The following is a 14108-nucleotide window of genomic DNA, read 5'->3' on the forward strand; positions in this document are numbered from 1 at the left end:
TGCCCCACTTTTTTTATAGACATGAAAATGCACTATCCAAGAATACTTTGGAATATAGACATATGGCTGATTATTGTAGAAGTGAAATAGCTTATGTAAGTGAAATAGTTTAAGTTTATGAAAGTGTAAAATGTAAAAATATAATATTTTATATAAAATATATATTTTACAAAAAAAGTTTTACTCAAAAACAATCAAAAATCTGATCAAGTTGTGTTCCAAATTTCAGGTTGATATCTCAAAAAATGAGCTTTCAGTAAGATTTAGTTTGGGTGCAGTACCACACTTTCTCACTAGATGTCACCCAAGCTCCATACTGACCATATAAGGGCGTCTCCATTTCTATATATGGTTTGAGTGATCTGAACCATATATTTCCATTATTTTCACACAATTTATGAAGTAGACAATCCTATATAGAAGCGGTATGGGAAGTTTGGCAGAATTTGATATGAATTCAGCCTCTAATAAACATAAAAACAACATGTATGTGGGTTACAGATCGCCGCCACAATCACAAATGTATTTATTTTCTATTAAAAACATTCCCAAAAAAATGAAAAGAATGTTATCTTTTGAACTCTTGGCATAAAAAACAAATATGTTTGTTTAATGATTTTATATGTTCATCACTATTTCAAAATAAAGGTCTGAACATGCCTTATGAGTATGAAAATATTCTTATTGCAAATTGATAAATTACTGCTCCAATGTAATTTATTTTCAGAATCAATCACCAAATATGACAACTAGAGATTCTAAGCTTTCAAATGATACATAGTTTAGGTTTAGTATAGGATATTACTGTTTTAAATATGTAACGGCTGTGGGGTGGACCAGTAACATTTAACACCATTTTCTTCTGCTGAGAAAAGAAAAGCAAACATACAGGACTTTTAGCAGGCATATACAAATGAGATATTATGTCTAGTTTGAACACAAGGAAGGGAAGTTTTTTTGTGTGTGTTATTGTTCAATTGTCCTGTCAATTTTCCTTCAACACAATTCATGCAACACAATAATTCATAAACAGTACTGTAGGTATAGGTCAAACTCATGTGTTAATGACCTTTCAGATTCACATACACACACACACACACACACACACACTCGCTCCTATTCTTCTCCACACAGTGGCAGGAAGTCGTCCAGATATCCGCTGTGCTTCTGAAAAAGAATGAGGGACAAATTGAGGGCGGGAGCTGCTGAGGGTGTAGACATGAACGTTCACACACTTCACAGACTCTTTCTGGACTGATAACGCTGCATCACCTGACGAACCCGTCCAAGATCAGAAAGATCACCTTCAGATGAGAAGACACCAGGCCCTGTGGTTCAGACTGAGAAAAGAAAGTCCTGACTGAGTTGTGCCATGCACCTGACAGCCAGATTAACCTTCCTCTTCTGGGCTCTCTGCAGATCATCTGAAGGTGAGTCAAATTCAGCTTCATGTGGATAAAACTGATGAATACAGACTCAGATGATCACATGATGTGATGATGCTGGTGTTCTAATGACCGACTTACTGTGGCAGCAAATGAGCGAGAGGAATGGTATATTTCTTTTCTTTTCAAAACGTTTTTTTGTTTACTTTTAGTATGGTGTAAACTTTAATATGGTGTCAGACACACATGGTAAATGTATTTTTTATCCAAAAAACAAAAAAATATATATTGGCTATATATATTTATAATAATATCTTGACTTAGAAGCTGGTTCTAGCCTATGGGAAAACTGACATCTTCACAATTAATTCAAATATTATTAAAAATATGTAAAAGATTTATTGCGTAGTTGTGTTTGGAGCTGATTGTTTTGCTGTTGTTGTTGTTGTTTGTTTTGTTTTGTGATAAAGCAATGATTTTTGGCCAGAAATTATGAACTAAAGAGAGAGAGAAAAACGAAATATGAATAACTGCTCAGTAACATAATCGATTATATATTGCTGTGAGATTTTTGTATTTTTTTGCATAGTAAAATAAAACCTGTATCTGAAGTTAGAAGCCTTTTTGCCAAATAATTTTGTCAAATAAATACTTCAAAGGGTTAGTTCACCCAAAAATGAAAATTCTGTCCTTAATTACTTACTCTCATGCCGTTCCACATCCTTAGTTCATCGTCAGAACGAAAATTAAGATATTTTTGATGAAATCCGATGGCTCAGTGAGGCCTGCATAGCCAGCAATGACATTTCCTCTCTCAAGATCCATTAATGTACTAAAACATATTTAAATCAGTTCATGTGAGTACAGTGGTTCAATATTAATATTATAAAGCGATGAGAATATTTTTGGTGCACCAAAAAAATAATGACTTGTATAGTGATGGCCGATTTCAAAACACTGCTTCAGGAAGCTTCGGAGCGTTATGAATCTTTTGTGTCGAATCATGATTCAGATCGCGTGTCAAACTGCTGAAGTCACGTGACTTTGGCCAAACCGCTGATTCGACACAGTGATTCATAACGCTCCGAAGCTTCCTGAAGCAGTGTTTTGAAATCGGCCATCACTATATAAGTCGTTATTTTGTTTTTTTGTCGCACCAAAAATATTCTCATCGCTTTATAATATTAATATTGAACCACTGTACTCACATGAACTGATTTAAATATGTTTTTAGTACATTAATGGATCTTGAGAGAGGAAATGTCATTGCTCCCTATGCAGGCCTCACTGAGCCACCGGATTTCAACTAAAATATCTTAATTTGTGTTCTGAAGATGAATGAAGGTCTTACGGGTGTGGAACGACATGAGGGTGAGTAATAAATGACAGAATTTTCATTTTTGGGTGAACTAACCCTTTAATGACTGCAGTTTTAAAGAGAAAATACTCAGCAATGGTGTTGACTGATGAATTTGCACATGGTTTGTCATGTAGACATGTAAACAACATTAAAAAACTTGATTTTCACCACAGGGGGACTTATAATATTTCACAAATCTAAAATAGCCTATTTTTCTCAAGGTTTGATGGTTCGATAGATACACGGTAGTAGCCAAAATGCTACAGTAAATATATCAAATGAAAATATAAAGGCTACAATGTAAAAATGTTACTATTGTTCAGCCATTATGGGTTGATTTTGCTTCACACACACACACACCTGTCAACTCTATTGTCAACTCTATTCGCTACAGTAATCCACTCCCATTCCACCCCATTTCCTGTTGCTGTTCATTCTGGAAACTTCCTGTTTGTGTCATGCCCCTAGTTTCCTGTTTCTCCTGGAATTCAGGTCAAATCTCCTTTAATAGCTCAAAAACATACTTAACATTGCATTATCAGGTCGATACTTCATGTTTTTAACCAAAACACTTGAGAACTAATTTTATAATTTAAATTTCAACTTTGTTATATGATCTAAACGTCTTGTGGGGATCAAAACTTTGTTTCTATGCAAATATGAACTGTTTCAGCATCAGAAATGTGCATCAAATCATCGTATCAGAATGATTTCTGAAGGATCATGTGACTGGAGTAATGATGCTGAAAATTCAGCTTTGATCACAGGATATAAATTACAGTTTACATCATATTCAAACAGAAATTTTAAATTGTAAAAATATTTCAAATTTTTTGCTGTATTTTTTTATCAAATATATGCAGCTTTGTTAAACAGAAGAGACTTATTTCAAAAACATTATACACCAAGCTTTCAAACTCTATAGTGTTTTACTTACATAATAATCATTCTATTTCTAAAAAGCCTCTCCTGGTGATCCATACATCAGCTGTACGGAAGGAAAAATGTGCCAGGCCAAGTTTGGGAATGGAGAATGTGATGAGGAGTGCTCGAGTTCTGCCTGTCTGAAAGATGGATTTGACTGCCTCAAAGAAAAAGGCTCCTGCATGTAAGAAACATGCAAAAATCACATAAAACAAAGTTACTTATAGAATGTCTACCATTAATTGTAATGCATATGAATACGTGTAATACATTCAAATGTGTTCTTTCAGTTCAGGGCATATTCAATACTGCCGAAATCATTATGACAACGGCTACTGCGACCAGGGCTGCTACACCGCCCCCTGTGGGTGGGACGGCTCGGACTGCCACAAAAAGCAGTATCCCGTCTGGGCCAAAGGAAGCCTCATACTGCACGCTAGGATTCCCTTCCAGAGGGGTCAGTTCCAGAACGGCTCTCTGTTATGGGCCTTAAGCACTGTCCTCCAGACCAGCGTCAAACTCAGAGGAATGGCTCCTCTCCAGCCCACCTCTGACCTTCTGACGATGGACACTCGACAGCTGGCGGAGCTGTACGCTCAAACACCATCCTACGACAGCAATGGGTAAATAATGCTATATAATATCTATATCTATGTGTGTGTAAGCATGGAGTTAACGTGGAAAATGTGCCTTTAGTGGAGATTTCTTGTGGGAAAACACAACACATAAAATTACCTTTATAACCTCTAGATGGCAGCAGAGGACCACTCATTGGCTCATTCTACTTACTAATATAGGTCTTTTCACAGGTTTTGCTTTTGGATTTATATTTAGACATTATAAAATCACTATTATTAACATTTCAATCATATTTTGGTGAAAGGGGGCACTATAACAGTTAAAAAGCTTTTTTAAAAAAGCATGTTTTTAGTAAATTACGCATCTGCTTAAAGGCTAATTGCCGATAACTGCTGCTTAGAGCTATATTTGTATTTTATTTTTTATGTGAGTGTTATATTATTTATGTTAATCAAGGTTTTATGTACCAAGCATACTCAACAAACAAATAACAAAACCTAAGAAATAATGTAAAAATAAATAATTTTGTTTTACACTGCAGCTATTTTTCACACTCTCTCTGAGCTCTCGAATTAGGCTGTTATTGCTGTTGTGTCTTGATTTTATTTTAGCATTTTATAGTCCATGTTGATCAACGTTTTATGCACCAAATATTCTCATAATATAAATCAATTATAATAAAACCTAAAAAATACACGTAAAAATAATGTAAAAATAAATAATTTTGTTTTACACAGCTATTTTACACCTTCTATGAGCTCTCGAATTAGGCTAATATTGCTATTGTGTCTTGATTTTATTTTTTTTATATTCCACATTAATCAATGTTTTATGCACCAAAAATTCTCATAATATAAATCAAATATAATACAATCTAAAAAAAACACCTAAAAACAATGTAAAAATAAATAATTTAGTTTTACGCCGCTATTTTCCACCAGCTCTCGAATTTGCTATTGTGCCTTAATTTTATTTTATTTTTTATAGTCCATGTTAATCAATGTTTTATGCACCAAAAATTCTCATAATATAAATCAAATATACTAAAACCTAAAAAATATACCTAAAAATAATGTAAAAATAAATAATTATGTTTCACACAGCTATTTTCCACCAGCTCTCGAATTTGCTATTGTGCCTTAATTTTATTTTATTTTTTATAGTCCATGTTAATCAATGTTTTATGCACCACAAAGTCTCATAATATAAATCAAATATAATAAAACCTAAAACATATACCCAAAAACAATGTAAAAATAAATAATTATGTTTTACACAGCTACTTTCCAACCTCTCTCTGAGCTCTTGAATTAGGCTAATATTGCTATTTTGTCTTGATTTTATTTTTTATATTCCACATGAATCAATGTTTTATGCAACAAAAATTCTCATAATATAAATCAAATATAATAAAACCTAAAAAAACACCTAAAAATAATGTAAAAATAAATAATTTAGTTTTAAACAGCTATTTTCCACCCTCTCTTAAATTAGGCTGTTTTTGCTATTGTGCCTTTCACATAAATGACCTTTGTTTTGGCTAATCTAATTTAGGACACTTCACTGTTTGATTTTAAGGACTTTTTATTTTTCTTTGATATATGATTGTAGTGATATCATGCAGGTATTGCCTTCAATAATTAGTGGTCTGTGTCAAATTTGCTGACTGCATCTGTATTTTTGTACTACAGGTCAGTGTTATTCCTGCAGCTGGATAACAGAGCCTGCTCCCGTCTTCCTTCCACCTGTTTCCCGTATGCCGTCGAGGCCGGACACTTCCTGCGTGCCGTCCTGGCACTGAACCACGCCCCCTTTCCCATGATCCCAGAGATCCAGGCAGCTGTAATCAGTGTGCGTGGAGTTGATGAGGAAATAGGAGCCAGAGAGGAGGTGAAACTGCCAAACAAGGAACGCAGCAGTACGTTGAATCAACTCCACAGCAACTACATCAATTTATCCACTAACCATTCAGAAACGTCTAAAAGTTGTAACTTCTTCCTGAGTCTCTCCATCAGTGTCGACTCCGGTTTGAACAATGTAAGGCTGAACACTTTCCTCATTTTGGCTGCGTGAGATTCTCCAGCTTTGTTGTTGTTGAGCTGTTAATGCTCCGCCCTCTTCTGGAAAGCGGAGCTCATTTGCATTTAAAGGGACGCACACAAAAACGGCGTGTTTTTGCTCACACTCAAATAGGGGCAAATTTGACAAGCTATAATAAATGATCTGTGGGGGATTTTGAGCTGAAACTTCACAGACACATTCTGGGGACACCAGAGACTTGTAAAAGTGGCATTATAGGTCCCCTTTAAGACATTTCTCCTTGTATAGAACATTTTTGGCATAAAGGGTTCCCTAGAGCTCTATATAGAACCCCATTGAACCTTTTCTTCTAGGAGCGTAACTGCAGAAAATAAGAGTTTCAGAGAAGTTAGTTCTATTATTGAGGTGTTTTTCATGTATTTACGGGCATCGTTTACATGCTCAATCTCATGTTTCACTTCCTGAAGCCTCTCCTGCCTGGATGTGGCCAGTGGTCGGCGTGGCGACTGGACTCGGTGTGGCGCTTGTCGTGATCGTCCCGGTGGTGTTGATGTGGTTAAAGAGAAGACGACAGCGGCGGGAGGGAGGCGAGCGAGTGCGTCACAGGTCCACCGTCACCGACAGCAATAATGGCAGCAAGGCCTGGACTCGCCGCTCTGAGGAGAAAAGAAGCCGATCGGGAAGAGATAAAGATAGAAATGGGATGAAGAAAAACAAGAAAGGAAAGGAATCAGGAAAAAGACGCAAGGAGCCCCTCGGCGAGGATGCTATCCGTATGCGGTGAGTCTGATGTTCAAAGTGTCTTTGAAGAGTTTCACACTGTGAGGAGGAAACGGTGTGATGGGGACGATTGTCCCTGTGCTTTATGCTGATTTTAGGCCCCTGAGGAAGGAACTAGACATCGGAAGTGACACCGACGTGACCCAGAGCTCCATGGAGGACATCAATAAGACGATCTGTGACCACAGATCACCTGACCAAAAACACTTCCAACAGCCACGCATGCTGGGTGAGGATGAGGAGGAACTGACCGCTTCCACTCCACATACTTAGATGATATAGTTATGTATTTACTCTAAAATTGAGGGGGGAAAATTCTAAACAGCAAAGTAAATATATATATATTGTTTTTTTTTTACTGTAATCTTCTTAAACAATCAGCCTAAATATATATATATATATAGCAATATTTAAAATACTGAAAATATAAATATGCAAAATTAAAAAATAAAAGAAAAAAGGTAAAAATAAAAATATTAATAAATACTATAATAGTATATAATAATACTAAAATAACGCTGCATTAATCAAATATATTGTATTTTACTTTAAATCTTTTCAACCTGAAAATATATTTTAATGTTTTAGTAATGTATATATATAAAAAAATTACTGAAGCATGTGAAATTGTGTAAGTTTACATATACATATATACATTACTAAAACAATCAAATATATTTTCAGATTGAAAAGATTTAAAGTAAAATACAATATATGTGATTAATGCAGCGTTATTTTAGTATTATTATATACTATTATAGTATTTATTAATATTTTGAATTAGCTTTTATTTTTATATTTTCAGTATTTTAGATAATGCTATTTAGGTTTATTTTTTTAATTTTAATTTTAGTACATTAACAAACTTATTTTAGCTACATTTATATATTTTAAGACATATTCTGAATTAATGTTTATAAACATTATAAACATTTATATCAACATTTATATTTTATCTTTATTTTAATTAACAAAAACAAAATTTCTAATACTTTTGGTATATTTTATATATATATATATATATATATATATATATATATATATATATATATATATATATATATATATATATATATATATATATATATATGACATTTCTTTATTTTTTACTAATATTTTTATTAGTTCCTTTCTATATATATATAGTTAATAAGTTAATGTACTAAAATTAAAATAAAAACAAATTTAAATAGCTATATATCAAAAAATAAATTAATAAAAGTGACAAATATCATAACAAAATTACTAAAACTTAAACTAAAAAGTAGTAAAAATATATAAAATCAAAAGCTAGTTCAAAATATTAATAAAATACTTTATTTTTAAATATTAATAAATACTTTCTTTATATATATATATATATATATATATATATATATATATATATATAGTTTCTTTTTTACATATATATTAAATTATTTTAAGTTAATGTACTAAAATTAAAATAAAAACTAATTTAAATAGCAATATATTAAAAAAGAAATTAATAAAAATGACAAATCACATAAAATTACTAAAACTAAAAACAAAGTAAAAAAAATAAAATCAAAAGCTAGTTCAAAATATTAATAAATAAGTACTAAAGCATTTTAAATTATGCAAAATATAGGTAAAAAGTATGCATTATTATTATAATTTTTATTATAATTTTTTATGCACCTTTCTCTCTTAATGAAAAACTAATTCTAAACTAATTCTCTCTTCTCTCTTCTTAATTTTGCTCTAATGTATGTTTTCTTTCTTTTTTGTATTTATGTTTCTGTGAAGCACTTTGAGATGTAACTATATAAAATAAAGTTTATTATTATTATTAGTATTAAAATGTCACATAGAAATTTTTTGAGTGATGATTCAAGCTAGAAAGACTCATTTAAATAAACTTGTAATCAAATACAGCCTGTGAATAATCATTTACATCTAAACAATATTTGCAAAATTTATACAATGTACTATGAAAAGGGGAAGTGCTAATTCTAATCTTGAACACTATATAGGACAGATAGCAGGAGAATTGTACTTCAACTCAACTGCATTTCTCTGTAATTCTCACTCTTTTAGCTCCACCTAGAGGATGGGAAAGGAACGCTGTTCCTACACCTCAAAGACCACCAAGAAATGTGAGTTTCCCTGATTTCCGCATGCATTTGACAACATCAGTCTGTAGATCTGACCCTCTCTGCTGTCCTCTCTCAGACCGCTCCGGTGCAGTGGTGCGGTCCAGACGGCTCGGTCGTGCTGATCCGTGCTGTCAGAAGCGGGCTCGACCGAGTGGTTCTGGAGCTCCTGAGAGCCGGAGTGCCGGTCAATAACACGGACCACACGGGTACGAGCATCAGCGTTCTCTTCTGTTGCATGTGGAATGAGTCCCTCCAATCGATGTGGTCCTCAAGAACACCTTACAGGAACAGTTTTTGTTTCCTTTGCAGTTGGGGAGTAATGTGTCTGGTTTTGTCTTTGTCACTTTCTCTGTCCTGTCCTGAACTCCCCACTGCCGCGCGTCTCCTCCTGCTTCCCTCGCTCCAGCACCCCTGATAAACACGTCTGATTCAGAACAGAGTTAATGTGCTGTAGCGCCCCGGTCAATGTGGAAATAATGTACTAACCTTCCTCTCTCTCATACATTTCCCTCTTTTGTGGTCATGGTCGTTGGCTTCCTGTTTTCCCTCCTCATAACACATTCCTGGATGCTCTCACGTCATTTTTTGGCTTCGTCCACTATTTTGTGACCCCTCTGTGCGCCACAACACGCCATTTCCTGATCACCCTTTCACTGATCGAGATCAATTCCTTCTTGCATCTCTTCTCTTTCTCTCTCTCTCCCACTCTTCATCCAGGGAGATCTGCCCTCCACTGGGCATGCTCAGTAAATCACCTCCCATTGACACGGACTCTCATCCGCTACGGTGCTGCAGTGGACTTACAGGATCATAAGGTAAAGAAGAGGGTATTTTCTATACTTCTCTATAGCCAATCCTATAGATAGATAGATGTTGACAGTTCTACAGTCTACATCAGGGATGGGCAACCCCGGTCCTGGAGGGCAACTGCCCAGCAGAGTTTAGCTCCAGCCCTAATCAAACACACCTGAACCAGCTAATCAAGGTCTTTAGGATTAGTAGAAAGTTATAGGCAAGTGAGTTTTTATCAGGGATGGAGATAAACTCTGCAGGACACTGGCCCTCCAGGACCGGAGCTGCCCATCCCTGGTCTACATAATGATTCTGTCACACTCACTCAATAGTAATGGAATAAGTCACTCTTTCTCTATAGGGTGAAACGGCTTTGTTTCTCTCGGCTCTCCACGGTTGCTATGACACCGCACGATTCCTGCTGCTTAACGGGGCCAATCAAGACCTGTCTGATTGCAAAGGGCGGCGGCCACTGGATGTGGCTCGAGAGGGATTACATCATCAGGTCCTTGAGCTCCTATTGGCTCACAGAGTTCACAGGGCGCCGGTTCCTCTAGATCCCACCACTGAGGTGCTTTGGGACGATCGCACGTACGCGTTTTCTCCGTGGGTTGCTTCGCCTCCATGTCTGCCGGGAAGAAGTGCCTCATTCTCAGGGGTCATAGGTCACAGGGGGATGTCGACACCTCCACCTATGTAAGTTGCAACACTTTCTTTCAGTTGCATATGCTTTTTTAAGTTCCCGTGTCTGGAGTGTTCTCATGTGATGTTCTCAACAGTGATTGGCAGATGGCCAGAGTGCAATGCTCCTCCCCCCAGAACTGGCGTCCGACCCCCAACCAATCGGCAACGGCGTTGGTCAGCCCTAGGATTCTTGGCCGCCCATCTCGGCCTATCAGTACTCTCCAGGAAGTGACATCAGAGGCTGAGGACGAGGAGAGGGAGATGGCACAGGATGTTACTCGGGCAGCAACGCCTCACTTCCTGTGTCCACAACCGGCACCTCGACAGCGCTCGTTCTCCTGTACCCAACATGCACTGAACCGCCGCTCCAGTGGCAACCAACCAGAGCTCTCCATAGCTGCGGCAGCTGGAAAACCAGCCAATGAGCATGTAGAAATAGTGATCGTGCCCCACCCGAGAGAATCAGCCAGCCAATCAGAGAGCAAAATCGCAGGGAACAGTCTCAGCTCGACTCAGATGGATTCTGAGAGGGAAAATATAAGGAACTGCATCTCCAAAATCCACAGTGAGAGGGTCAATAATGAGCCCAGCATCTCCATCCAGAGCAGCATGTGAGAGAGGATCGAGAGAAATTAAAATATACATAACTGTTGTTTACAATCATCTTACGGACTATAAAATAGTCTGCTTTTGTAATATTACTGGCCGAGTCTCAGGAAAACATGTCCTCACACCAAAATCAAAAGCAATTGAATTATGTGTAAAGAAAATAAAGTCCATCCCCAGAATGTGTCTGTGAAGTTTCAGCTCAAAATCCCCCACAGATCATTTATTATAGCTTGTTAAATTTGCCCCTATTTGGGTGTGATTTGCAAAAACACACTGTTTTTGTGTGTGTCCCTTTAAATGCAAATGAGCTGCTGCTCCCCGCCCCCTTTCCAGAAGAGGGTGGAGCTTTAACAGCTCAACAACAACAAAGCTGGAGAATCTCACGCAGACAAAATGAGGATTGTCAGTAACGGTGTTCAGTAGGGCTGGGCAAAAAAATAGATTTTTCAAATAATCGTTTTTTTAAAATGTGGTCAATATCGATTTTCAAAAGCCACGTATCGTTTTTTTTTTGTATTTATTTCTGCAAACACTGAACATAATATCTGATTGACATTAAACTTATTACTAGTCTTCCATTTTCGAGTGGAAGGAAAAATGCTTTTTTTGTGCATGTATCTTTAAATGTAAATGAGCTGCTGCTCCCCGCCCCCTTTTCCAGAAGAGGGCGGAGCCTGTACAGATCGTGCGTGCCTCGAATACTCACTCTGCCAAAAACTAACAAAACATCTGTTTGGTTTTGATTATCATCTATATCGTCGCGATGGGAGAAACAAAGCTTTTCAAAGCTTCGAATCAATTGATTCACTGTTTCGAAGCGTTCGAAACACTACACGCTGGTGACCCCTGCTGGGTAAATGTGTAAATGCAACAAAAACACATGCATAAAAACAGCTTTTACAAATCCATCGCAAATGTTTTATTGAAAGTATAATCTATAAGATGGAATTAACTAATCATCTAATACTAATATTAAATATTAAGAACACATATTAATATGTGTTATCAATTTTCAGGGCTTGTTTTGTTTATTGTATGGATGGGTCAGCTAAACAGAGACTACTATTATTCCTTTAAATGATACAAATACCTCATAAAGTGAAAGCAGTGTAATATACAGTACTGTATCTGCTGTTAATATGAACCACACAAGAAAATAACTGAACGTAGCTTTAATAAGAACACATTTCTTACTTGAATGCTGCTGTTAAATGCTCTGCTGAGGAGATAAACATGGCGGACTGTGCCTCATACGTCCTGAAAAGTGAAGATGCGGGCTCTTTGATCGCCCCCTGGTGGCTGGATGCAGTACAGGTCACAAACCCTGCCATCTCCATGCAAACGAACGGGAATGAGTTAAAATAAAAAAATAAATTACGCTTCAAATAAAATTTTCCTTAAGATGGTTTTGGTCATTTAAGGTAGTTGTTATCACGCATATATATATTAAATTGTTCGTTTTTGTGATAAGTTTGATTTTAGCTAGCAATTTGATGCTATAGAAAAGGGGCGTGTCGTCATGTTGTGATTGACAGCTCCTCTGAGGACTGTCGGAGCTTCGAGGGGAGAGTGAAGATATTTAACTATTAATTTTCGATTTCTGTGTTATTTCACACCGACAAAATGAGTTGTTCAGCAGTAAACTGTACTAACTGACCTACAGGATCTGACGGATCACTGAACTTTTTTAGGTAACGTTAAATGTGGGCTTTATAAGCTAATTAATAAATGTTATTAGCTAAAATAACACGCCTACTGTTAACCATGACGAGAAAAGGCAGTTACTATTTATTTTTATGGGTATTAAATAATAATTAGCAGGACAATAATAGCCTACTCTATTTATAGAGCACTGTCTACAGTCCTATCCCGATTATTTCCACCGGATGTGATGTGAAGATCACATGTCCCAAGATTCCACACTCAAACTTGGCGTCATCAAGCTACGCTTTTGTTTTGAATAGGCCTCTAGCGACCTCTAGCGGACAGAAAATCTTACATATTGCAGCTTTAATATCTCATGAATGTAATATGTATAGATGTTTTACTTAACACATTATTGCTTAAGCCTCATGAAATCAAAATAATATATGTTATGTATCCTAATGAAATCTTAACAATGCTTAATTGTCTGTAATCAAATCACAATTCCTTATTTATTTTGATTTAAGGTCAAAATATAATTCGAACATGTTTAAAGATTTCATGCAATTTAGGGTTTCAAATATTCACCAACTAATGTTTTCAAAAATGAACAGTATTTAAATGAGATGAAGACTGTAAAGGTAAAATTTCACACAATGCCATTGCTGGTAATCAAATTTTCTTTCACACTTTTGTAAGACGCTACTTTCATGAAATCCAACACCACAGACATCGGCCAGTCAAACATTACCAAATAACTTTTCACTGTAAAATTAATCTGAAGTAATGAGTGCCAGATATAGTCTTACTTCAGATATACTGTATACTTTTATAAACCTTTTGTTCAGCAAGGACGCATTAAATTGATCAAGTGACACGGTATCAGTTTCCACAGAAGCAGCATGACTGTTTTCAACACTGATAATAATCACAAATGTTTCTTGAGAAGCAAATCAGCATTTTGACACTTAAGACTGGAGTAAAAATTCAGCTTTGATCACAGAAATAAATTATATTTTACTATATATTCACATAGAATTTTTTTTTTTAAATTGTAAAAATATTTTAAAAATTTTACTGTATTTTTGATCAGATAAATGCAGCCTTGGTGAGCAGAAAAAAAATATTATGAATAGTAAATGTAACACACACACACACAAGAGTGTGTTTTCTAAAACGTTCCACAAACGTGTT

At 35.8% G+C, this 14108-nt stretch overlaps 1 protein-coding gene across 1 annotated transcript; it reads left to right on the top strand.

The window, feature by feature from the left end:
• The first annotated feature begins 1227 nt into the window (after nt 1–1227).
• Nucleotides 1228–13956, top strand: notchl (notch receptor, like). The gene is made up of 11 exons (XM_067412295.1): nt 1228–1430; nt 3709–3853; nt 3960–4292; nt 5940–6166; nt 6756–7068; nt 7167–7297; nt 9127–9185; nt 9262–9391; nt 9903–10000; nt 10339–10673; nt 10757–13956. Exons 1-11 carry the CDS (start codon nt 1373–1375, stop codon nt 11274–11276), a joined length of 2349 nt encoding a protein of 782 aa, XP_067268396.1. The 5' UTR covers nt 1228–1372; the 3' UTR covers nt 11277–13956.
• The last annotated feature ends 152 nt before the right edge of the window (nt 13957–14108 follow it).

The sequence above is a fragment of the Chanodichthys erythropterus genome, chromosome 2 (assembly GCF_024489055.1).
Source record: "Chanodichthys erythropterus isolate Z2021 chromosome 2, ASM2448905v1, whole genome shotgun sequence".
Taxonomy (NCBI): Eukaryota; Metazoa; Chordata; class Actinopteri; order Cypriniformes; family Xenocyprididae; genus Chanodichthys; species Chanodichthys erythropterus.